The following is a 26,592-nucleotide window of genomic DNA, read 5'->3' on the forward strand; positions in this document are numbered from 1 at the left end:
GCACGAAACCTTGAGGTACTCCAGGGTCAAGCTCTATTTGGATAGGATGTTGACAATAAACCGCAGGAGATTGCTGTTTGGGATGCTCTGTAGTTTCAGAATGTGGTCCCAGTGCCTCGAGGTGCCATAAGCAGCGGTCAGGTCTACCGGGATGATACCAGCTCTCTGCCATTTTTGAACGCTGCTTCCATTTTGACAGTGAGTTTAACAATCTGGTGTAAAGTAAAGTTAAAGTTAATGTTAAAGTACCAATGATTGTCACACACACACACTAGGTGAAGCCAAATTATTCCCTGCATTTGACCCATCACCCTTGATCACCCCCCTGGGAGGTGAGGGGAGCAGTGGGCAGCAGCGGAAGCCTGCTTGCTTGTCAAGGACCTGGCGGACAATGACAGCAAAAGCATAAACCCTAAATTTGCTTCACACTAATTAAATATATTTTATATGATAATCAATGATAATGAAAGAGGATTGATTGAACAGATAGAATCGGCTCACAACCTAGCATTCTGCATGGTCGTCATGTTAGAACTACAACCATGCTACCATCTGTTGTGGCTCATCTCACTTAAAGTACAAGTAGAGTGGAAAAACAAGTTGCCTCTATATTGAAGCGATTATCATATATACACTATATTGCCAAAAGTATTTGGCCACCCATCCAAATTATCAGAATCAGGTGCCCTAATCACTTGGCACCTAATCACAGGTGTATCAAATCAAGCACTTAGGCATGGAGACAGTTTCTACAAACATTTGTGAAAGAATGGGCCGCTCTCAGGAGCTCAGTGATTTCCAGCGTGGAACTGTCATAGGATGCCACATGTGCAGCAAATTCAGTCCTGAAATTTCCTCACCCCTAAATATTCTGGATTTGGAGTTTGCCAGGAGAACGGTACATTTCGGACTGCATGGTGCCGAGTGTGAAAATTGGTGGAGGAGCAATTATGGTGTGGGGTTGTTTTTCAGGAGTTGGGCTTGGCCCCTTAGTTGCAGTGAAAGGAACTTTGAATGCTCCAGGATATCAAAACATTTTGGACAATTCCATGCTCCCAACCTTGTGGGAACAGTTTGGAGCGGGCCCCTTCCTCTTCCAACATGACTGTGCACCAGTGTACAAAGCAAGGTCCACAAAGACATGGATGACAGAGTCTGTTGTGGATGAACTTGACAGGCCTGCACATAGTCCTGACCTGAACCCGATAGAACACCTTTGGGATGAATTAGAACGGTGACTGAGAGCCACGCCTTATCTACCAACATCAGTGTGTGACCAATGCGCTTTTGGAAGAATGGTCAAAAATTCCTATAAACACACTCCGCAACCTTGTGGACAGCCTTCCCAGAAGTGTTAAAGCTGTAATAGCTGCAAAAGGTGGACTGATGTCATATTGAACCCTATGGGTTAGGAATGGGATGGTACTTCCCATGGTGCTTCAGTACTATGTGAGTTGAGGCAGGTGGCCAAATACTTTTGGCAATATAGTGTATCTGGTGTATGATACCGAAAGACTTACAAATTGTGGAAGTAAATAGATATGATCAAAATAATATACATTTCAAAGAGATTCCCGAGCCCTTTTGAGAGATAATGAGCTAGCCAGATATGCCATTGCATGATGTAAAGGTAGGAACCACAGATCCCTTCATCACCAACAACAATGCAAATAATGTAGACTTTATGAGAGCCAACAACAATTACTTTGGGCAAAATTATGATTTATAAACTCATATTGTTGATTCTGAATATAAAGAGGATGAGCTACAAGTTTTAGATGTTCTGCTAAACAGATCCAGCTTTAGTGAAACACTAAGGTTCATGTAGCAGTATTGCTAAATGCTAAACAAAAAAATACAAACTATGCATATAATCAAACGATAGCTTACTTTACAATGTCTGCTCTTACTTCGATGACGACTGATAGGATGTCCATATTTTCCCTTTTATATGAAGAATGAATCGTGATGCACACGGAGGGTTAACAATGAAAAGTCTCCCTGCAGACACTGTCTTCGGTTATGTTATGTTAGGTTATTTTCATTTATTATGCGCCCCCCAACCAACTCTTGCATCAGCCCGAGTAGAGAAATAAAAAAAACAGAAACAGAGACTGAGTCACACAAAGGAATTTAGAACAAACATTTAAGACACACGATGAACACATAAAACAAAAAACAGTTGTGTTTGTCTCCATCTCCGGATATATATTGAATGTCATAGATCAGTGGTTCTTAACCTGACCTCCGCCGCGGAGGTCAAGACACACCCGACTCATCGTGTAAATAAAAACTTCTCCCTGTCGGCGTATTATGGATACCCCCAAACAATGTTCCCTCTAATTTTCCGTATGCAAACGCAAAAACTCCTTGAGCATTCAGTGGAGCACATGTGAGCGACGTCAGACGTGCACATGCACGGTGGTCACACCTGCAGCACACCTGTCCCAAACCTGACTAAATAACAAGTTCAATGTTTTATTATTGTAATCAAATGACAGCAGTCATTTCCATGAGATTATTTTCTAATATAAGTGTTTTCGCCCACTCACAATGACTATAACATATTGTTTTTCATGAGCTGTGTACTAGTATTATATGTCTGGATGGGGGGTCCTACTTTGGAAATAATGTGTACCCCTTTCAGATATCGCATTTAGTTTCCAGTAAAACATTCACATGTTGCACAATGAGATGTAAACATGGGATTATGTGTACATTCCTGTAACTTTCTGGTTGTAAAATATATCTTTATTAGTATTTCTTTAATATAACAACATCATTTTATGATTACGGTTTGGGTTCGGTGAATGCGTATATGAAACTGGAGGGGTTCGGTACCTCCAACAAGGTTAAGAACCACTGTCATAGATGAACAACTTCTAGATGTATGGCTAAATCCTCCTAATATCCCGATTAGAGGCATGATTCATAATGTTTGTCGGCTTTAGCGCTTACAATAACAACATCACTAATATTTGGTGCATATTCAGGTCACGATATGTAAATAGAGTATTGTTGGCGGGTTTTGGATGGTTATATAGAGGGTTTTGTTGGCGGAATAGAGAGCCCCCATTGACAGACAATTTATGTATGCATTTATTCACGATTTAGAATGCATAAAAACAGAAAAACATATGTGTTCATGTCCATTGTGAATGATAGACAGCATAAATATTTAACATTTTTGTGTATTTCCAGTATGACTGATTTGATACTATGGTCAGAGTGCAGTAGTGTTACTCCAATGACGTCAATCTACGGAAATTAGTGAGGACGTTCGGAGCGGAATATTCAAAATGGCTGACTGAATTTGTGGCATTTTGTGATGTTTAGACAGAATTTTTCACATACTTTACGGATTGTAAATACAATTGGATATGGTTTAATGGATACACTGAAACACAATTAAGCATGTAAAGTGAACTTGTTTTTCCACTTTACTGGTACTTTAAAAGATCTGGCGGTGGTACGCGGCTTTACTGCTCCGCAGGCCGCTGGGTCATCCTGTTAGCTGTGACCAGCCCCCTCAGTAGGACGACACTGGATCATTGTTTTGTGCTTTGCTGCTGCAAGTTTTTTGTGTATGCTTTGTGTTGCTACGTGCTGCACTGTATCACAATTCTTAGTTTTTCCCTGATAAAAGGAGCTTATATATAAAAAGGTAAACATGATAAGCTATAGGCTACCTGCAGGAGCTACTAGCTACACCACAGTTAAGCACACACTCGCACACAAGCTAGACATACGTAATAAGTGTCCTTCATTGAACAATATTGCAGTATACAACAGCACATTTGTCTATATAAACAGTATAAAATTATGATAGTTGCATATTACTTACACATACAAAGTCTCAGAGGCAGAAGCATATTAGAAAGTATCCAGTATCTAATGCAAGGGTGTCAAACTAATTTTAGATGGGGGGCCACATGGAGAAAAATCTACTCCCAAGTGGGCCGGGCTGGTAAAATCACGGCACGCTAACTTAGAAATAAAGACAACGTCAGATTGTTTTCTTTGTTTGAAAATAGAACAAGCACATTCTGAAAATGTACAAATCATGTTGGTTTTTTTACACTTACATGTTGCGGTTAATAGTATTGTATCTTTATTTGTCAGTATTTATACTATCTGAATAATTTATGTGATAATGTTCATCAGTGAACTCATTGGTGTTAATTTTCAATCTATAACGATACAAAAATAATATCAACATCAAATTACAGGATGTTATTTATGTAGTTTACTCATTTTCCTCAACTGATGCACTAACATGTGGTTTATTTTTTTTACATTTGTAGCATAATCTACAAAGATACAAATAGCAATTTATTGCGACATCTAGTGAACACATTTAGAACAGCAGTTTCTTTCATTCAAAAATTTTCGCTCATTTTTATACTTAGCAAACTCATCCCGCGGGCCGGATAAAGCCTGTTCGGGTTGTACGTTTGACACCCCTGATCTAATGTGTCATTCAACTTAGTGCGTTATGAGTTTAACTTCATGAATTATTGTGGCCACTCTGTGTCGTCAAAAACAGTTTTTCACTTCAATTTAAAGACAATATAAGTCTCTCATGAGGTTAGTGTTTTTCATACCTACCATTGTTCTCTGTTAGACTCATTTAATTTAATCAAAACTGTTTTAGTATTCCACACTATAAAAAAATACAAGTATAAACTTGTGTTGATATTGTATCAGATTAATATCGTTTTCGGCCAATACTCAAGGATCCAATGTCGGTATTGTTACGGAAGTTGAATCGGAACATTCCTAAATATTTATTATTCCTGGATTGAGGGGTTGCAGTGAAGGAAGCGGTGTTAGCAAAGTTTGCTTGTGATGCTCCTTAGGCAACATAAAATAAAATATTCCATTTACAAGAGAAGTTAGCTTGTTAGGTCGTGATGTCAAAAAGGCCGTACATGGCAGGCCGTGTGCAGGTAAATGAGTATTTAATGTAAAACAAAAAAAAGGTACAAGAACAAAAATAGAGTGCAGGTGGAAAAACGCTAAGAATAGCACAGGGGGAGCTGTGCATGCAAAGCTAAGCTTGACTGAGAGTTAACTGAAAAAAAAAATAGAAAAACTGGAACAACTATACTACTGACCATATAACTCCGCTGTGTAGCTCCAACAATGACCCAACAATCAACTGAGCTAACAGATAGGATGAAATAGTCTGCCGGTGCTCATTAGCAGCAGGTGAAAAACATAATGATTAATCACCCACAGGTGAGGACGACAGTGCTCAGAAGCAGAGGTGAAGCTACTGCAGGACAAGACATACAGAACAGGAAGTGGAAACAAAATACAAGTGCAAAACAGGAAGTGAGTCAAAAACTGAAAATCAATCAATCAAGCTTTATTGCAGACTCTTATGTCCAAGTAGACATACAATCACATACAGTACATAAAACACATAATACAGTAAAAAAGGCATTATCACATACAATTAAAACAGTGCTTGTGGATATTCAGTAAAAGGCATCTAATAAATAAATAAAAGCAGCAATAAAACATATACTTAAAAAATGCTTCTACACATTCTATAAAAGGCACACATACCAGTGTTTCCATATACAGGATTGGTACCTAACAAAACTACACCTAGGAATGGTTATCTGTATAATAAGATCATTCTTGGACCACTGCAGTCTACATACTGTATAATCTTAAACATCAGTTTTCTCAGGGTGGCGTGGAAGGTGTTTATCCCTAAATCACAAAAAAGCTTGCTGTCACTACTACCCCTGGGCTTTTTGGGCAGGATTTTGAGACAGTCATTATATTCAACCTGGAGTTTGCGCAAGCTATCTTTCTTGAACCTCACCCAGAGGGGTGGCGTGTACATAGGGGTGCAGTGAGCTCTAAACAAGTACACCTTCGTTTCATCAAAAAACATCCACAACACAAAAACAAGGAATGACCTGGCGAAATAGGTTATGATATCGATGAGATTAATTTTTCCAATTTTTTGTTCAGTCCGAGTCAACAGCATTTTGTAACGTTATTGTCCGTTTTAATTTTGCAGCCTGGTGACTTGGAACCATTTTAAATGTCAGCATGCAAGTAGTTTGCATTGATTAAGTTGATTAGAACTGCATTCATAGCTGCTAAAGACATTTTATCTCCTTTTTATTTACTTCCTTTTCTCACGTTCCCACTGAGAAGCGCCAAAAACAGAGCAATCATACAGTAAACACAGTAATTAGTTTTGAAGGCGTGCGTGTTTGCTTGAACTTGACAGATTCATCTGTGATCTTCAGTGACAGTCGAATGTAAGCTGTATATTTCCAGCACTCTGCCACACAATTTCACCTTGTTTCTGCCTTCCATTGCTGTCTGCTTGACAGGCTATTTTGCTCTGACTTGGTCTGGAAATTGCCTTGCTTAAAACTGATGGACGAGCTATAAAAGTAATTTATTCCACAAATCACACAGTTGTGTTTAAATCCCAGGCCAAGCTTTGAGCATCAATGCTGGCATAGAACAAATCATGTAAGAAAAGAAGATTTAAAAGTGACAGCAAAAAACAAAAAATGCTAAGAGAAATAGTCTTGACAAATGAGTGCTAATCAATAAATAAAACGTTTTGTTTCATGGAAGATTCAATCAATCAATCAATGTTTATTTATATAGCCCTAAATCACAAGTGTCTCAAAGGGCTGTACAAGCCACAACGACATCCTCGGTACAGAGCCCACATACGGGCAAGGAAAACTCACCCCAGTGGGACGTCAATGTGAATGACTATGAGAAACCTTGGAGAGGACCGCATATGTGGGTAACCCCCCCCCCCCCCCCTCTAGGGGAGACCGAAAGCAATGGATGTCGAGTGGGTCTGACATAATATTGTGAAAGTCCAACACATCAGTGAGAGTCCAGTCCATAGTGGGGCCAGCAGGAACCATCCCGAGTGGAGACGGGTCAGCAGCGTAGAGATGTCCCCATCTGATGAACAGGCTAGCGGTCCACCCCGGGTTTGGAGCAGAGTAGAAAAGAAAAGAAAAGAAACGGCAGATCAACTGGTCTAAACAGGGAGTCTATTTAAAGACTAGAGTATACAAATGAGTTTTAAGATGAGACTTAAATGCTTCTACTGAGGTAGCATCTCTAACTTTTACCGGGAGGGCATTCCATAGTATTGGAGCCCGAATAAAAAACGCTCTATAGCCCGCAGACTTTTTTTTGGCTCTGGGAATCACTAATAAGCCGGAGTTCTTTGAACGCAGATTTCTTGCCGGGACATATGGTACAATACAATCGGCAAGATAGGCAGGAGCTTGACCGTGTAGTATTTTATACGTAAGTAGTAAAACCTTAAAGTCGCATCTTAGGTGCACAGGAAGCCAGTGCAAGTGAGCCAGTATAGGCGTTATATGATCAAACTTTCTTGTTTTTGTCAAAAGTCTAGCAGCCGCATTTTGTACCATCTGTAATCTTTTAATGCTAGACATAGGGAGGCCCGAAAATAAAACGTTACAGTAATCGAGACGAGATGTAACGAACGCATGGATAATGATCTCAGCATCGCCTGTCGACAAAATGGGACGAATTTTAGCGATATTACGGAGATGAAAGAAGGCCGTTTTAGTAACACTCTTAATGTGCGACTCAAACGAGAGAGTTGGGTCGAAGATAATACCCAGATTCTTTACAGAGTCACCTTGTTTAATTGTTTGGTTGTCAAATGTTAAGGTGGTATTTTTAAATAGATGTCGGTGTTGAGCAGGACCGATAATCAGCATTTCCGTTTTCTTAACGTTGAGTTGCAAAAAGTTAGCGGACATCCATTGTTTAATTTTATTAAGACACGCCTCCAGCTGACTACAATCCGGCGTGTTGGTCAGCTTTAGGGGCATATAGAGTTGGGTTTCATCAGCATAACAGTGAAAGCTAACACCGTATTTGCGTATGATGTCACCTAGCGGCAGCATGTAAATACTAAAGAGTGCAGGGCCAAGAACCGAACCCTGGGGAACTCCGCACGTTACCTTAACATAGTCCGAGGTCACATTGTTATGGGAGACACACTGCATCCTGTCAGTAAGATAAGAGTTAAACCAAGACAAGGCTAAGTCGGTCATCCCAATATGCGTTTTGATACGCTCTAATAAAATATTATGATCAACAGTATCGAAAGCGGCGCTAAGATCAAGAAGCAGCAACATAGATGAAGCATCAGAATCCATCGTTAGCAATAGATCATTAGTCATTTTTGCGAGGGCTGTCTCCGTAGAGTGATTTGCCCTGAAACCGGATTGAAAAGGTTTTACAGAGATTGTTAGACGCTAAGTGTTCATTTAGCTGCTGTGCTACAATGTTTTCGAGGATTTTCGAGATAAACGGAAGGTGGGACACCGGCCGGTAGTTTACCAGGAGATCAGGATCGAGGTTAGGTCTTTTGAGCAGAGGATGAATAACCGCTTTTTTGAATGCTAGGGGAACAGTGCCAGAGGAAAGTGATAAGTTTATAATATTTAATACTGATGGACCTAATAATACAAAAAGCTCCTTGATAAGTTTCCCAGGAATTGGGTCAAGTGAACATGTTGTTTGTTTTGTCCCATTTACACATTTTGACAATTCCTCCAATGTTATTTCATCAAAGAGAGAGAAACTATTTTGGAGGGCAGTGTCCGTCGTATATACAGTCGTATTTGTGTTAATAGAACCCAGTTGTAGCTGAGATGCATTGTCTTTTATCTCTTTTCTAATGACTTCAATTTTCTTATTAAAAAAATTCATAAAGTCATCTGCTGAGTGGGTGGAGCTACTGGGAGAAGTCCCTTGTTGGGTTAGTGATGCTACTGTACTAAACAGAAATTTAGGATCATTTTTGTTGAGGTGGATGAGATTTGAGTAATATTTAGCTTTAGCTGAGGTAAGCATGCGTTTATAAGTTATTAAACTATCACACCATGCTTGATGGAAAACCTCAAGTTTAGTCGGACGCCATTTGCGTTCCAGCTTTCTACATGATAATTTCTGGGCTTTAGTTTCTTCTGTAAACCATGGGGTACGCCTTTTAGGGGCCCCTTTTAGCTTTAGCGGTGCTACAATATCAATGGTGTCGCGCAGGGCGTCATTAAAGTTGTTAGTGAGGTTATCAATAGAGCCCACATAATTTGGGAATGGTGCCATTACCGAAGGCAGTAGGTCAGTAAGAGTCGTCGTTGTGGCAGCATTAATGTTGCGGGTTCTATAGTAGTTATTATTATTATTAGTTTGTTGACAATGAGTCAGAACTTTGAATTTTATAAGGTAATGGTCGGACATTACTTTAGTGTACGGGAGTATCGTAACTTTAGAGGTGGTGACACCCCTGACAAGCACTAGATCTATCGTATTACCGTTGCGATGCGTGGGTTCATTTATTATTTGTGTAAGACCACAGCTATCAATTATAGTCTGGAGCGCCACGCATGGAGGGTCCGATGGGGTATTCATATGGATATTAAAGTCACCCATTATGATTATATTGTCGGCGTGCGTCACTAGATCGGCAACAAACTCTGAGAATTCACTGATGAAGTCCGAATAGGGCCCAGGGGGGCGGTAGATAACAGCCAGGTGGAGAGGCAGCGGTGTGACAAACCTCAAAGTGAGCACCTCAAACGAGTTATATTTATTATTTAGGTTAGGTGTAAGATTATAGTTTTCACTGTATATTAGTGCGACACCCCCTCCCCTTTTAAGAGGTCTGGCAACATGTGTATTGGTATAGCCAGGAGGAGATGCTTCATTTAGCGCAAAAAAATCGTCTGGTTTGAGCCAGGTCTCGGCGAGACCAACGACGTCAAGTTTGTTGTCTCTAATGACTTCATTAACTAATAGCGTTTTGGAAGATAATAATCTTATGTTTAAAAAGCCCATATTATAGGTAGTGGGCTGTTTTGAGGATTGTTTGTTGAAATTATCCGAAGTAGCAATATTAATAATGTTGCGTTTATTATGCGTATTGCACTTTAAATAGTTTCGACCATATCTAGGAATTGATATGACGGGGATATTCAGATTGTTTGCTTGATGTTGCGATAAACTGAACGCATCATAGTGTCATGTCTGTGTTCATGTTTTTGTTTGGCCATGTGCTGTTTTGTTTTTTGGACACTTCCTTAGTTCCTTGTTTCACTTCCTGGTTTTGTTTGTCACCATAGCAACCATTAGTTTCACCTGTTCAACGTTTGGAGTCACACACACCTGTCTCACGTTTTCACATTGTCATGTCACGCACCTGTTCACAGTTAGTCACGCACCTGTTTTCACTTATCATGTCACTATATAGGCTTTTCTGTTTCTGTTGTTCGTCCTGGCGACATCATACATTCATGCCATGTTCACAGTTCCTTGTCACGTAAGTTTTTGTTTGTTTCATAGTCTAGTTTTTTACTTCCGCCTTTGTGCGCGCTTTTTGTTTTGTCATAGCCAAGTTTGTTACCTCCTCTGTGAGCGCCTTTTGTTTGTACCTTTTGTTTGAGTTTATAGTAATAATTAAACTATGTCTTTACCTGCACGCCACGTCCGTTCCAATTCTTTTGCACCACGGGAGAGCAAACCACGCCAAAGACCAAGTCCTGACAGAAACAGCACATGGCCAAACAAAAACATGAACACAGACATGACAGAACCCCCCCCTTACGGACAGATCCCAGATGGCCAAAAACAAAAAACAGGATCAAGAGTCATGGGAGGGGGGGAGGGGGACATGGCGGTGGGTCGCCAGACCAGGTGTCCCCGAATCCACCGGGGCAGAGTCAGGTGGCGACGGCGGGTAGACCGCCGCTGAACCTGACGAGGTGGGCGACCTGGGAATGGCCACATTCGTGGCAGACGAGGAGGTCGGCGCACCTGGCGTGGCGGACGCCCATGGAATGGCCACATCCTTGGCCGACGAGGAGGTGGGCGTGTTGTCGTGGCAGGCGGCGAAGCTTGGCGTGGTGCGTCAGGCGGCGAAGCTTGGCGTGGGGGGTCTTTGTCTTGGCGTGGGTGGTCTTGGCCTTGGCGGTCTTGGTCTTGGCAGCGTGGGTCATGGTCTTGGCAGCGTGGGTCTTGGTCTTGGACTTGGTCTTGGACTTGGCGTGGTTGGTCTTGGTCTTGGACTTGGCGTGGTTGGTCTTGGACTTGGCGTGGTTGGTCTTGGTCTTGGACTTGGCGTGGTCTGTCAGGACTTGGTCTTTGGCGTGGTTTGCTCTCCCGTGGTGCAAAAGAATTGGAACGGACGTGGCGTGCAGGTAAAGACATAGTTTAATTATTACTATAAACTCAAACAAAAGGTACAAACAAAAGGCGCTCACAGAGGAGGTAACAAACTTGGCTATGACAAAACAAAAAGCGCGCACAAAGGCGGAAGTAAAAAACTAGACTATGAAACAAACAAAAACTTACGTGACAAGGAACTGTGAACATGGCATGAATGTATGATGTCGCCAGGACGAACAACAGAAACAGAAAAGCCTATATAGTGACATGATAAGTGAAAACAGGTGCGTGACTAACTGTGAACAGGTGCGTGACATGACAATGTGAAAACGTGAGACAGGTGTGTGTGACTCCAAACGTTGAACAGGTGAAACTAATGGTTGCTATGGTGACAAACAAAACCAGGAAGTGAAACAAGGAACTAAGGAAGTGTCCAAAAAACAAAACAGCACATGGCCAAACAAAAACATGAACACAGACATGACACATAGTTAGCTACCTCGGTACAATGTATGTCTGCCTCTGACACGGTCACAAAAGAAAAAACATTATGTGAGTTGTGTTTTATTCTAAGAGAATTGCTATGTGTGCAGGGATTATCCAGCCTGACGCCGGCTAGTTCTAGTTTAAATGGCTTCTTACCCGGAGACTCCACGTTTCTTTGGTTAGCTTTTCTCTTTGTTGTTAGCCCAGCTCGGCATCCCCGCTTCTGCTTCCGCTCGCACCGCCTATGTCGTCTCCATTGGCGGTCACCGCTAGCACTTGACTCCGCTGCTACAAAGGCCGCTCGATGTAGCCCACGAAGTATTCCCATGCTAGCGAGGAGGTCCACCGTACATGCATCTTTCAGTCTATAACGACCCGATCCATCCACATCCAGAATTGTCTGTCGGTCATATGTGATCACAGAGTGTTCACGCTTTGAGCCAGCCATGAAATTGACAGAAATGACGGGTGTTCTTTGCCAAATCGCTCTACACTCCCAAGAGCGTTAGCAGAGCCGCTGCATTCTCATGCGCCGCCATTTTGTCAAATTAGTGTTTGCTTTGCGTGTTTTGTTTTTTGAAGTAATGCAGTAGAAAGCAGGTTAAGTGAAAACTCTGAGATGAGGGTATTTCAGTTTTTTTCCGTTCTGATAGAGTGGTAGGTCAAATTTAACATCAGTTACCATGGTAACCTAATCTGCTCACTGGCAGGTTTTCTTGAACAAACCTCAATGTTTTTCTTCTCAAGTCTCTTCCCTCCCGATAAACCTTAAGTAAAATGTCAGACACAGTGTGTGTGTTTCTTTTTAATTACTAAATGTCCAAATAATTACTTCCCAAAGGTTTATGTCTAGAGAGGCTTATGAGGCCATGGTTAGTTATCATTTAAAGTATACCTTGTTAGTCGGCAATAAAAAAAAAAAATCTTGATTTTTAAATATTTAGTTATAATTGGATTTGTGTGAATTTAAAAAAACAACTTAAATTATTTATTGATTGCATTAGAGTTTGTGTTATGAAAAGATCAAGGGTGTGACCCCGGGATGCAGAGAGGCAAGGTTGAATACAAAAAAGGAAAAATGTAATAAGTCCAAAAAGGGGTAACAAAAGGCGATGGGGCAGAAGTGCACACCATGAATACGAACAAAACAGGTTCCTCAGTGGTCGGCGGGGAAAAAGCCAGGGCGCACTAAGCACAGCATAAGTCCTCTTTAAATCAAGGAGGCTAGGAAACAAACACAAAGAGGTTAAGATTAACAGGACTAAGAAAAGGCAACGTACCAAGTCTGACGAGGCGAAGCAGGCACATGCACGTGCGGGGTTCAGGAAACATTAACCGGCAAGGTCAAGCTGTGGGTGACGAGCCTAAATACTGGTGAGCTAATTGCGAGCAGGTGTGCCACAAGGTCCGCCCCTCGCCGAGGACGAATCACTAAAAAACACAGGTGCAGACAAGGAGAAGGCAGGAACACACTAAAAACACAACAGTTTGACCGTTATTTTTTTTTTCAGGGCCAATTATTAGTAGTCAAAGAGGCTGATGACCAATATTTGGAACCAATGTTCATTTGCAGTCAAATTTAGCTAATCATGAGTAGTAAACATTAAAGGCCTACTGAAACCCACTACTACCGACCACGCAGTCTGATAGTTTATATATCAATGATGAAATCTTAACATTGTAACACATGCCAATACGGCCGGGTTAGATTACTAAAGTACAATTTTAAATTTCACGCGAAATATCCTGCTGAAAACGTCTCGGTATGATGACGCCTGCGGGTGACGTCACGGATTGTAGAGGACATTTTGGGACTGCATTGTGGCCAGCTATTAAATCATATGTTTTCATCGCAATATTCCACAGTATTCTGGACATCTGTGTTGGTGAATCTTTTGCAATTTGTTCAATGAACAATGGAGACAGCAAAGAAGAAAGCTGTAGGTGGGAAGCGGTGTATTTCGGCCGGCTGCAGCAACACAAAAACGTAGCCGGTGTTTCATTGTTTACATTCCCGAAAGATGACAGTCAAGCTTTACCATTGGCCTGTGGAGAATTGGGACAACAGAGACTCTTACCAGGAGGACTTTGAGTTGGATACGCAGACGCGGTACCTTGAGTACGCATGAGCTGCGGCTTCCAAACATTTGATCGCTTGCCCGTACGTGCGCGCCGCTATGTGCATGTCACGTACGTAACTTTGGGGAAATATATGTGCTGTATGAACTATGGGGAGGTGAACGGTACTTTGGGCTGTGGGATTGAGTGTGTTGTGCGGGTGTTTGATTTGTATTGGCGGGTTATATGGACGGGAGGGGGGAGGTGTTTGTTATGCGGGATTAATTTGTGACATATTAAATATAAGCCTGGTTGTGTTGTGGTTAATAGAGTATATATATGTCTTGTGTTTATTTACTGTTTTAGTCATTCCCAGCTGAATATCAGGTCCCACCCGCCTCTCACAGCATCTTCCCTATCTGAATCGCTTCCAGTGCCCTCTAGTCCTTCACTCTCACTTTCCTCATCCACGAATCTTTCATCCTCGCTCAAATTAATAGGGAAATCGTCGCTTTCTCGGTCCGAATCGCTCACGCTGCTGGTGGCCATGATTGTAAACAATGTGCAGATGTGAGGAGCTCCACAACCGGTGACGTCACGCGCATATCGTCTGCTACTTCCGGTACAGGCAAGGCTTTTTATCAGCGACCAAAAGTTGCGAACTTTATCGTCGATGTTCTCTACTAAATCCTTTCAGCAAAAATATGGCAATATCGTGAAATGATCAAGTATGACACATAGAATGGACCTGCTATCCCCGTTTAAATAAGAAAATCGCATTTCAGTAGGCCTTTAAGTAACCGCTGAACAACGCTGTAAGATTTTTTTTTAAACATTATTTTTATGTGACGTCGGACCAGTAGAGACATCATGTTTTATGCGGCACTAATGTTGTGGTTAATTTAGCACCAACAAAACATCAGAGAATATCAGAAACAACCTTTATTAAGAGGAGCATCGCATTTGCATTTCAAAATATGGGAAATCTCCTGAAAGTTGATCAAAATATGGGATTCTTCTACATCACAATAACTTACAAGCCAATCAGTTTTATGCAAGTTTATAACATCTTATGGATTTAATACAATCCAAGGTTTCTTGTTGAACAACTCTGAAATATTGGTAGGTTGGTAGGTTAAAATTTATTTCGAACATGTATACAGATTTAATGTGATACATCACATATTTCACATTCAAATTTCAAATGTCCGTCCCCGTTTACTGCGTTTTTATTGGTCGTAAATTGTGATTCGCTGAAAGTTTTATCAATGACAAATACTGCCTCAGTTTGCACTCGGACATGGTAAACACTAAGGTGAGTGTAAAGTCAACCTTTTTAACTTCATCCCGAGCCATGTCTCCAGTAAATAAGTTGTTTTAGTCTTCGTGAGTGCATGGCAGTGGCGTGCAGTGAGGTTCATGTCAGGTGAGGCACTGACTTCATCACAGTCAGATTTACAAACTTATGAACCCTAAAGAGTATCTTATTCACCATTTGATTGGCAGCAGTTAACGGGTTATGTTTAAAAGCTCATACCAGCATTCTTCCCTGCTTGGCACTCAGCATCAAGGGTTGGAATTGGGGGTTAAATCACCAAACAATGTTCCCAGGCACGGCGCCGCTGCTGCCCACTGCTCCCCTCACCTCCGAGGGGGTGAACAAGGGGATGGGTCAAATGCAAAGGACACATTTCACCACACCTAGTGTGTGTGTGACAATCATTGGTACTTTAACTTAACTTTAACTTTACACTTACAAACTGTAGCACACAAAAAAGCACATTTAATAAAAAAAACGTTATTATGGTCTTACCTTTACTTATAAATGCGGGAACAGTGGTGTTCGTGTTGGAAGAGTTGTGAATGAATGAAATATTAAATCCGTGCTGCAGTCTGCAGGTGTACCTAATGTTGTGTCCCTGCGGTCGTTCGCGGCTCCTCCAGCGCGACTCGCGAGCATTGTTGTTTTTGCACTTTTTGGCTTCTTGTTAAGTGACTTTTTTTGGGTGGATTCGGTCTTGCACGTGGAGGGTTTGGGTGTGGGCTTTGGTTGGTGTGGCGCTCCCGTCGGGCGGTGCATTCTGCGGCGGAGGTGCTTGGCACCAGGAGGCGGGGTTATGAGACGAGCCTCTCACAGTGCGTCTTCGCAGCAGTATTATGATCGCTCAGCACAAGAAATACGTTACACACATACAGTTGTTGACAAAATACACTGTACATTATATACCTCAGCTAACTAAACTATGGAAATGTATAATATAATTCATATAGCAATTCGGTCTCACGGCACAGCAGGCCAGCAGTTAGCCGAGTCATTGCGCACAATCCATGTTGAGGCACAACTGAGTGACGTGCCTCAACTGGCTGCTGATCACCGCACCGTCTCTTCTCAGTATTTGAACGGCAAATGTGAAAATAAAAATAAAAATAATCTAAAACTGGTGAAGTTAAATGGAAAATAATTCTAGTATAATCACTGGATACATATAACAATTTTATTATTTTTTATTTCTTTTTACTTTTTTTTTTCTTTCCTGATGGCAGGTGAGGCACGGCCTCACCTGCCTCTAGTGACTGCACGCCACTGGTGCATGGAAACTTCACTTTTATCTCTCTCTGGATAGACATTTTTTGAAGATGGAGACAGGCTAGCTGTTAGCTTCAAGCTGACCAGTACCTGACCAGACTCCTCCACCCCAAAAACATACTTTGCAGGTCAACAAAGCAAATATATGCCTTTTGAAGTGTTAATGTGTGAGAAGTGTTCAAAAGGAGTCTCTTGGAGAAGTGGCTGACAAGTTAGCATCGCTGACAGTGACATCATCACCGTCATTGTTTACTGAAGCAGAGATACTGACTGCGTTATGATAAACGTGCATGTGTCGCCAGGCTCTGCTTTTTATCGATATACTTATCAGATTACATTTTTTATTATCTATAGCAGGGGTGTCAAAGGTGTGACCCGGAGGCTATTTGCGGCCCTCAGCCAATATTTTAAAGGCCCACGCTAATTCTAAAGATACTATTCAAATAAACAAAAACATAACAAAAGTGTGTCATGATCTGTGTTTTATGTACAAAAGTGTGTCATGATCTGTGTTTTATGTTATTTTCTGTTTAAGACTCCATAGTTCCTGGTTGCACTTCCTTGTTTGTTTTGTCACCTTGGTTACTCATTGTGTTCACCTGTCTCTGATTAGTGCTCGCCCGCTCACCTGCTTCCCGAGCACTAATCAGAGGCATTATTTAAGCTTGTCTTTGCCAGTCAGTCGGCCTGGCTTCATTGTTTGTGTCACACCGTTTATGCCAAGTAAGTTTTGTTCGGTTCATGTCTGATTCAAATTTTATGCCAAGTGTTCGTTTCATGCCATAGCCAATGCTAAGTCCTAGCTTCATGTGTTTTAGGCACGCTTGCCTTTTTTTTGTTATTCGCCTGTATTTAGGTAGTTGGGTGATTTATGTTTAATAAATCTAATCCTACCTTCACGCCTTCGTCAGTCAGAATAAACCTCTCTAAGTCAACCCCCGCCGTGACAAAGTGGAATAAAAAAGCTTACAGGTGAAATGTCATTTAGAAAAAGTTGCAATGTTGACTAATAAAACAAAGCTGTTTTTTTTTCTCTAAAACTGTCATTGCCCATCCATCTATCCATCCATCTTCTTTCGTTTATCCGAGGCCGGGTCGCGGGGGCAGCAGCCTAAGCAGGGAAGCCCAGACTTCCCTCTCCCCAGCCTTTTCGTCCAGTACTTTCCGGGGGATCCCGAGGCGTTCCCAGGCCAGCCGGGAGACATAGTCTTCCCAACATGTCCTGGGTCTTCCCCGTGGCCTCCTACCGGTCGGACGTGCCCTAAACATCTCCCTAGGGAGGCGTTCGGGTGGCATCCTGACCATATGCCCGAACCACCTCATCTGGCTCCTCTCGATGTGGAGGAGCAACGGCTTTACTTTACTTTAATGGCAGAGCTTCTCACCCTATCTCTAAGGGAGAGCCCTGCCACCCGGTGGAGGAAACTCATTTCGGCTGCTTGTACCCGTGATCTTGTCCTTTCAGTCATAACCCAAAGCTCATGACCATAGGTGAGGATGGGAACGTAGATCGACCGGTAAATTGAGAGCTTTGCCTTCCAGCTCAGCTCCTTCTTCACCACAACGGATCGATACAGCGTCCACAATACTGAAGACGCCTGTCGATCCGCCTGTCGATCTCACGATCCACTCTTCCCTCACTCGTGAACAAGACTCCGAGGTACTTGAACTCCTCCACTTGGGGCAGGGTCTCCTCCCCAACCTGGAGATGACACTCCACCCTTTTCTGGGCGAGAACCATGGACTCTGACTTGGAGGTACTGATTCTCATCCCAGTCGCTTCACACTCGACTGTGAACCAATCCAGTGAGAACTGCAGATCCTGGCCAAATGAAACCATCAGGACCACATCATCTGCAAAAAGCAGAGACCTTATCCTGCGGCCACCAAACTGGATCCCCTCAACGCCCTGACTGCACCAAGAAATTCTGTCCATAAAAGTTATGAACAGAATCGGTGACAAAGGGCAGCCTTCGCGGAGTCCAACCCTCACTGGAAACATGTTGGACTTACTGCCGGCAAAGCGGACCAAGCTCTGACACTGATCATACAGGGAGCGGACCGCCACAATCAGACAGTCCGATACCCCATACTCTCTGAGCACTCACCACAGGACTTCCTGAGGGACACGGTCGAATGCCTTCTCCAAGTCCACAAAGCACATGTAGACTGGTTGGGCAAACTCCCATGCACCCTCAAGGACCCTGCCGGGAGTATAGAGCTGGTCCACAGTTCCACGACCTGGACGAAAACCACACTGTTCCTCCTGAATCCGAGGTTCGATTATCCGACGTAGCCTCCTCTCCAGTACACCTGAATAGACCTTACCGGGAAGGCTTGAGGAATGTGATCCCACGATAGTTGGAACACACCCTCCGGTTCTCCTTCTTAAAGAGAGGAACCACCACTGTCAATCCAGAGGTACCGCCCCCGATGTCCACGCGATGCTGCAGAGTCTTGTCAACCAAGACAGCCCCACAGCATCCAGAGCCTTAAGGAACTCCAGGCGGATCTCATCTACCCCCGGGGCCTTGCCACCAAGGAGTTTATAACTACTTCAGCAACCTCAGCCCCAGAAATAGGAGAGCTCACCACAGATTTCCCAGGCACTGCTTCCTCATAGGAATATGTGTTGGTGGGATTGAGGAGGTCTTCGAAGTATTCCCTCCACCGATCCACAATATCCGCAGTCGAGGTCAGCAGAACACCATCCTCACCATACAGGCTGTTGACAGTGCACTGCTTCCACTTCCTGAGGCGACGGATGGTGGTCCAGAATCGCTTCGAAGCCGTCCGAAAGTCGTTTTCCATGGCTCCCCTAAACTCCTGCCATGTGTGTGTCCGAATTTTTGCCTCCGCGGCCGCTGAAGCCACACACCGCTTGGCCTGTCGGTACCTGTCCGCTGCATCCGGAGTCCTATGAGCCAAAAGAACCCGATAGGACTCTTTCTTCAGCTTGACGGCATCCCTCCCCGCTGGTGTCCACCAACGGGTTCTAGGATTACCGCCACGACAGGCACCAAATACCTTGCGGGCACAGCTCCAATCAGCCGTCTCAACAATAGAGGTGCGGAACATGGTCCACTCGGACTCAATGTCCAGCACCTCCCTCGTGACATGTTCAAAGTTCTTCCGGAGATGGGAATTGAAACTCTCTCTGACAGGAGACTCTGCTAGACGTTCCCAGCAGACCCTCACAATATGTTTGGGCCTGCCAGGTCTGTCCGGCATCCTCCCCCACCATCGCAGCCAACTCACCACTAGGTGGTGATCGGTAGAAAGCTCCGCCCCTCTCTTCACCCGAGTGTCCATAACATGAGGCCGCAAATCCCATGACACAACTACAAAGTCGATCATGGAACTGCGGCCTAGGGTGTCCTGGTGCCAAGTGCACATATGGCCACCCTTATGTTTGAAAATGGTGTTTGTTATGGACAATCTGTGACAAGCACAAAAGTCCAATAACAAAAGACCACTCGGGTTCAGATCCGGGCGGCCATTCTTCCCAATTACGCTTCTCCAGGTTTCACCGTCGTTGCCAACATGAGTGTTGAAGTCCCCTAGTAGGACAAAGGAATCACCCGGGGGAACACTTTCCAATACTCCCTCGAGTTTATCCAAAAAGGGTGGGTGCTCTGAACTGCCGTTTGGTGCGTAAGCACAAACAAAAGTCAGGACCCATCCCCCCCACCCGAAGGCGGAGGGAAGCTACCCTCTCGTCCACCGGGTTGGACTCCAACATGCAGGCTTTGACCTGGGGGGGAAAAAAGAATTGCTACCCCAGCCCATCGCCTCTCACTGCGTGCAACGCCAGTGTGGGAGAGAGTCCAGCCCCTCTCGAGAGAACTGGTTCCAAAGCCCTTTCTGTGCGTCGAGGTGAGTCCAACTATATCCAGCCGGAATTTCTCCACCTCGCGCACTAGCTCAGGGTCCTTCCCCTCCAGCGAGGTGACATTCCACGTCCCAAGAGCTAGCTTATGTAGCCGAGGATTGGACCGCCAAGTGCCCTGCCTTGGCTGCCGCCCAGCTCACAACACACCCGACCTCTATGTGCCCTCCCATGAGTGGTGAGCCCATTGCCACGTTGCCTCTTTGGGCTGTGCCCGGCCTGGCCCCATGGAGACAGGCCCGGCCACCAGGCACTCACCATCGTGCCCCAACTCCGGGCCTGGCTCCAGAGGGGGGCCCTGGTGACCCGCGTCCAGGCGAGGGAAATCGGAGTCTCTGTTTTTGTATTCCCATAGAAGTCTTCGAGCTGCTCTTTGTCTGATCCCTCACCTAGGACCTGTTTGTCTTGGGAGACCCTACCAGGGAGCATGGAATCCCCCGGACAACATAGCTCCTAGGATCATTGGGACACGCAAACTCCTCTAGCACGGAAATGTGGCAGCTCAGAGATGAGCATAATATTGAATCAAAATCAATGTTCTTATGAATTATTGATCTGTCCATTACTTCGAATCAAATATTCCACTTTGAAAAATATTTTAGGTGGAAGATTTTGCATATTTTGTGTGTTTGCCATAAAAAGAAATAGTTTTCTTTGACAAAAAGGGCAGAAAACAACAAAAAAAAACACATTAAAAAAACAAAAACTTAGAATTGATGGATAGATCTGAAGTTGATATAGACTCTAGAGATTTAAGTGTTAAATAAATAATGCATGTATGCCCTGGCACACGATTATCATAATTTCATGACCGAAGCAAAAAACTTTTTACACTTTTATACTGAAATACATACACCTACAACTTATTAAATACAAATATAGAAAAAACTACCGGCAGCGGTAAAGTTTAGATCCATGAAGGAACGAAAAAAGTGAATGAATGTTTATAACTGCATAATTTACGTACGCATAAAAAAATGTTTTCTTTTGTATTATTTTTTTAATGAATTAAGTAACGTTTATGACAACCTTTTTCCAAAACACAATGTAGAATGTGAGATATAACAGGATAATGCCTACATTTATCATTTGTTTTCAAAACGCTTATAAAAAAGTGGGACCCCAAAAATGTACTGTAGGACACCATTATTATGATTTGATGGGGTCCCTGGGACCCCCATTTTGTAGCGCCAACACAGTTACTTACACATATGTTCACTTCCTGTTCTCAAATTGTAACACAATTTACATCAATGATTTCTAAATGGTATTATTAATATGAAATATATGATTTCTAAATATGGCAAACATTTAAATAATACTGATTCTGGGATTCCTCATGTATCTTATATATCAGACATTTTTCAAGCTGGCTGACAATTTCTTTCACAATGTTACAGAAAGTGTGAGATGCTGCCTGTTCTTCTTTACGTATTATATAAGTCTCCAAGTTGAGGGCAATCGGTTTTGACAGCGCAGCCACAAACTGGATGAAATCTTACCTTGAGGATAGAGAACAGGTGGTCGAGGTCCACCGACTGTCCTCTCCCCTCAAGGTGAGCTGTGGTGTCCCACCTGGGAGCATTCTGGGACCATCGTTATTCTTGATTGAATACATGAAATCAGCATGTAACAGCAATTTGTTCCTGTTGCTGGCCTCAGACAGGGACAAATTGAAGGTTGAAAGTGCACTCAGCACCGAACTAAGTAATCTCTGTCTCTGGCTTTCCGATAACAAACTGTCAATACACCTTGGTAAAACAGAGTCCATCCTATTTGAGTCCAAGCACAACCTAGGTAAATCCCCCGGGATTAAAGCAGGTGATACTATAATCACCAGCAAAGACAAGGTAATTTACCTGGGTTGTATATTGGACAACACTTTCTCGGGTGAAAAAATGGCATTAAAAGCAATCACCAAGATCAATAATAAAACTAGATTCTTGGGCAGGATTTCTGCGTTTATCAATAGGGATACACTTAAGCCCCTTGCCGGTCCCCTCATACACTGTTATTTTGACTACGCCTGCACCTCATGGTTCACCAGTATCCCCAAGCCACTAAAAACGAAACTGCAAACTTCCCAATACCAACTGGTGAGACTCCTGCTCAACCTCCCATACAGGACTCACCTAACTCAAGCCCACTTTACCAAATTAAGATGGCTTAGAGTTGAGGAAAGAGTACACCAAATTGCAATGTGCATGGTATTCAAAATACTCAGAGAAACTGTCCCCAAGCACCTGTCCAACTATTTCACCAGAGTAAGTGATGCTCACAAGTACTACACAAGAGGGAGTTCCTCAGACCTCATCCCCCCAAATTCAAGACTCTCATGGGAAAAAAGGCATTCTACTATTTTGCCATCACACAGTGGAATGCACTACCAACAGACCTTAAAATTCGAACTTCCCTACTAAATTGTAAAACTGCCATAAAATCATGGCTCAGCTCAACCTCTACCTGATCTGAACCAAAATTGATCCCCAGCAACTCTTCGAAGCATCAGACAGGTTTATATGTGGTTATAGTGTATATATATTTTCTCATTCTGTTTTGCACACTCTTGGAGTCAACATGTGCATAGTCATGTACATAGTGTCATGTACATACTGTACTAGATATTACTACTAACTTACTCTCTACTTATCACTATTTTTTTAATACTAAATACTGATATAATTTGTGTATACATTGTATCTGCTGATGTATCGACTGATACCGATAAAAGAAGGCCGATATTGCTATACGTCAAAATGCCAAATATCTGTGCCGTTAATCAATCGATCCCTGGTTTTAATTATTGTCAACATAACTCAAATATTTGCTGTACTTCTGCTGAGAACCAGTGTCCTGGAAAACTAATGCAACAATGTCCCCTGTGGAGGACGCTAGTTCTCAGCGCATATTACTAAATTATTACTAAAATAAAGTGAACTGGTAAGAAAACCTATATTGTAAAAAGAAAAATACATTAAAAAAATACAATATATTATTTTCCTGGATTTCAGATATTTAATCAGTTTTAGTCATAGTATAAGACTCTTATTTGAGAGCAAAAACTAAATATTTTGTAATTTAATTTTTTTAATAGAACTAACTGTATATTAGCTATATTATTTACAATATGCAAAATAATCTTCCAACAAGAGCTGGAATGGCATATTAGTTTTTCTTATTTCTTATTTCAAGAAATATATCTTACATTTTAACATTTGCATTGACTTTACATGTCCAAAATAATTAGAGATCATCCATCCATCCATCCATTTTCTACCGATTGTCCCGTTCACATAAGAAATATTATTTTTAGCTGCCTCAATGTGCCTTTTTAACTTGTTAGATTGCAATGCAATGTAGGACTGTCAAATATTATTTTACTGTTTTAATGTTCTTCCTAAAAAAAAGTGTTCACACTCGCCATAAATACACATTAACACTTTCATTTCCAGCTGGGTAAAGAAAGACAACGATTTATGTCTACTGTTGCTCGGATATATCACAGAATCATCACTGTATTGATCACGGCTTTTTATTATGGTCATAACACATATTCTGGAATAACATTTTGAGTTTCCTATCTTAAGGTAAATCAACTCATGCTACAGGTTTAAACTCAGAGTTTGTTGAACCTCCTACCTCTCCTACCTGAATACTGTTTTTGTTTTCTTTTTTTTATATCAATGTTGTGTTGTTATTCCACGATGAAAGACGAAATATGGACTGTGCTGTTTCTCTCAGCATCCCTAGCGTATATGATGATGTTATTTGTCGGCTTTGCGCAAGGCGAAGCCCACAGAGATGTGTTCCTCTGCATGCAATCGTGCCGCAGCTGTCAGCCGTGTAAATTATGATATCCTTTGTTTGAAGCCTTTTCATTGTTTGTCCTGATGTCTTTATCTGTGGTGCGGCTGCTTCTCAAATAAATGTGTCATCTTTTAATCTTTTCTTTTTTTTCCTGCTGCAGGTTTATCGACATTCGTACAAGGCTTCGTACAGCATCTATAATATTCACACAAGGTAATTGTTTGTGCTTATTAGTTGTTTGAATCTCTGTGACTATGGTCATCTCCCAACCTGATACTTGTGGGTTCAGTCCACAATCCCCCCATAACCATTTCCAAATGCCCTTGGGCAGGTAAGTCATTACACAGCGACAAAGACCTGGCACAGGAACCAGAATGGTGCTAAGCACTTTAGCACTTTAGTTTGCGATTTAACTGCGGCGCTAACTTACCAAAATAGCCATTTGCTTGTTGTAACTTTCAAAATAAACTTCAGTGCTTGTCTTTTTTCAAGTCTAAATGTGGTAAGTAGGGGTGTCCCAATACCACTTTTTCCATTCTTGAAACAATTCCAATATTGGACCCTCGCGTATTGGAGACTTTGTATGTGTAAGTAATATGCAACTATATTTATTTAATACTTGTTTATATTGACAAAAAGGCTGTTTTATACTGCAATACTTGTTGTTCAATTAAGGACATTTATTCCAAACCCCGTTTCCATATGAGTTGGGAAATTGTGTTAGATGTAAATATAAACGGAATACAATGATTTGCAAATCCTTTTCAACCCATATTCACTTGAATGCACTACAAAGACAAGATATTTGATGTTCAAACTCATGAACTTTTTTTTTTTTTGCAAATAATAATTAACTTAGAATTTCATGGCTGCAACACGTGCCAAAGTAGTTGGGAAAGGGCATGTTCACCACTGTGTAACATGGCCTTTCCTTTTAACAACACTCAGTAAACGTTTGGGAACTGAGGAGACACATTTTTGAAGCTTCTCAGGTGGAATTCTTTCCCATTCTTGCTTGATGTACAGCTTAAGTTGTTCAACAGTCCGGGGGTCTCCGTTGTGGTATTTTAGGCTTCATAATGCGCCACACATTTTCAATGGGAGAGAAGTCTGGACTACAGGCAGGCCAGTCTAGTACCCGCACTCTTTTACTATGAAGCCACGTTGATGTAACACGTGGCTTGGCATTGTCTTGCTGAAATAAGCAGGGGCGTCCATGGTAACGTTGCTTGGATGGCAACATATGTTGCTCCAAAACCTGTATGTACCTTTCAGCATTAATGGCGCCTTGACAGATGTGTAAGTTACCCATGTCTTGGGCACTAATACACCCCCATACCATCACAGATGCTGGCTTTTCAACTTTGCGCCTATAACAATCCGGATGGTTCTTTTCCTCTTTGGTTCGGAGGACACGACGTCCACAGTTTCCAAAAACAATTTGAAATGTGGACTCGTCAGACCACAGAACACTTTTCCACTTTGTATCAGTCCATCTTAGATGAGCTCAGGCCCAGCGAAGCCGACGGCGTTTCTGGGTGTTGTTTATAAACGGTTTTCGCCTTGCATAGGAGAGTTTTAACTTGCACTTACAGATGTAGCGACCAACTGTAGTTACTGACAGTGGGTTTCTGAAGTGTTTCTGAGGCCATGTGGTGATATCCTTTACACACTGATGTCGCTTGTTGATGCAGTACAGCCTGAGGGATCAAAGGTCACGGGCTTAGCTGCTTACGTGCAGTGATTTCTCCAGATTCTCTGAACCCTTTGATGATATTACGGACCGTAGATGGTGAAATCCCTAAATTCCTTGCAATAGCTGGTTGAGAAAGGTTTTTCTTAAACTGTTCAACAATTTGCTCACGCATTTGTTGACAAAGTAGTGACCCTCGCCCCATCCTTGTTTGTGAATGACTGAGCATTTCATGGAATCTACTTTTATACCCAATCATGGCACCCACCTGTTCCCAATTTGCCTGTTCACCTGTGGGATGTTCCAAATAATATATAATAATATGTGTTTGACGAGCATTCCTCAACTTTATCAGTATTTATTGCCACCTTTCCCAACTTCTTTGTCACGTGTTGCTGGCAGCAAATTCTAAAGTTAATGATTATTTGCAAAAAAAAAAATGTTTATCAGTTTGAACATCAAATAAGTTGTCTTTGTAGCATATTCAACTGAATATGGGTTGAAAATGATTTGCAAATCATTGTATTCCGTTTATATTTACATCTAACACAATTTCCCAACTCATATGGAAATGGGGTTTGTACATATGTTTAGCTTGTGTGCTATTGTGTGCTTAGCTGTCGTCTAGCTGATAGAAGATATTTTGTAAATTACTTAACTAAAATACTGTACAAGAAAAGGCCAACTTTGTGTGCCTATTGAAGAACAACTAGATGTTAACTGACTGTCTAGCTTTGCACAAGTAAACATGCTGCAGGACTGCTTGTATCAAATATTATATCACACATTTTAGATACAAGCTAATATGATTTGATAGTTGTTTATTTGCTAATATCGGACCAATATGCAATATCAATATTG

General features: G+C 42.2%; 1 protein-coding gene across 1 annotated transcript in view; it reads left to right on the forward strand.

Moving 5' to 3' along the window:
• The window catches only part of LOC133663368 (inactive dipeptidyl peptidase 10-like), a 257,121-nt gene that overhangs the window by 142,300 nt on the left and 88,229 nt on the right, over positions 1 to 26,592 (forward strand). Inside the window, exon 6 of the mRNA XM_062067789.1 lies at positions 24,199 to 24,251. Coding sequence (XP_061923773.1) covers positions 24,199 to 24,251 — 53 coding nt within the window. The remainder of the gene's footprint in view (positions 1 to 24,198; positions 24,252 to 26,592) is intronic.

This window comes from Entelurus aequoreus, linkage group LG13 (genome assembly GCF_033978785.1).
Source record: "Entelurus aequoreus isolate RoL-2023_Sb linkage group LG13, RoL_Eaeq_v1.1, whole genome shotgun sequence".
Classification (NCBI taxonomy): domain Eukaryota; kingdom Metazoa; phylum Chordata; class Actinopteri; order Syngnathiformes; family Syngnathidae; genus Entelurus; species Entelurus aequoreus.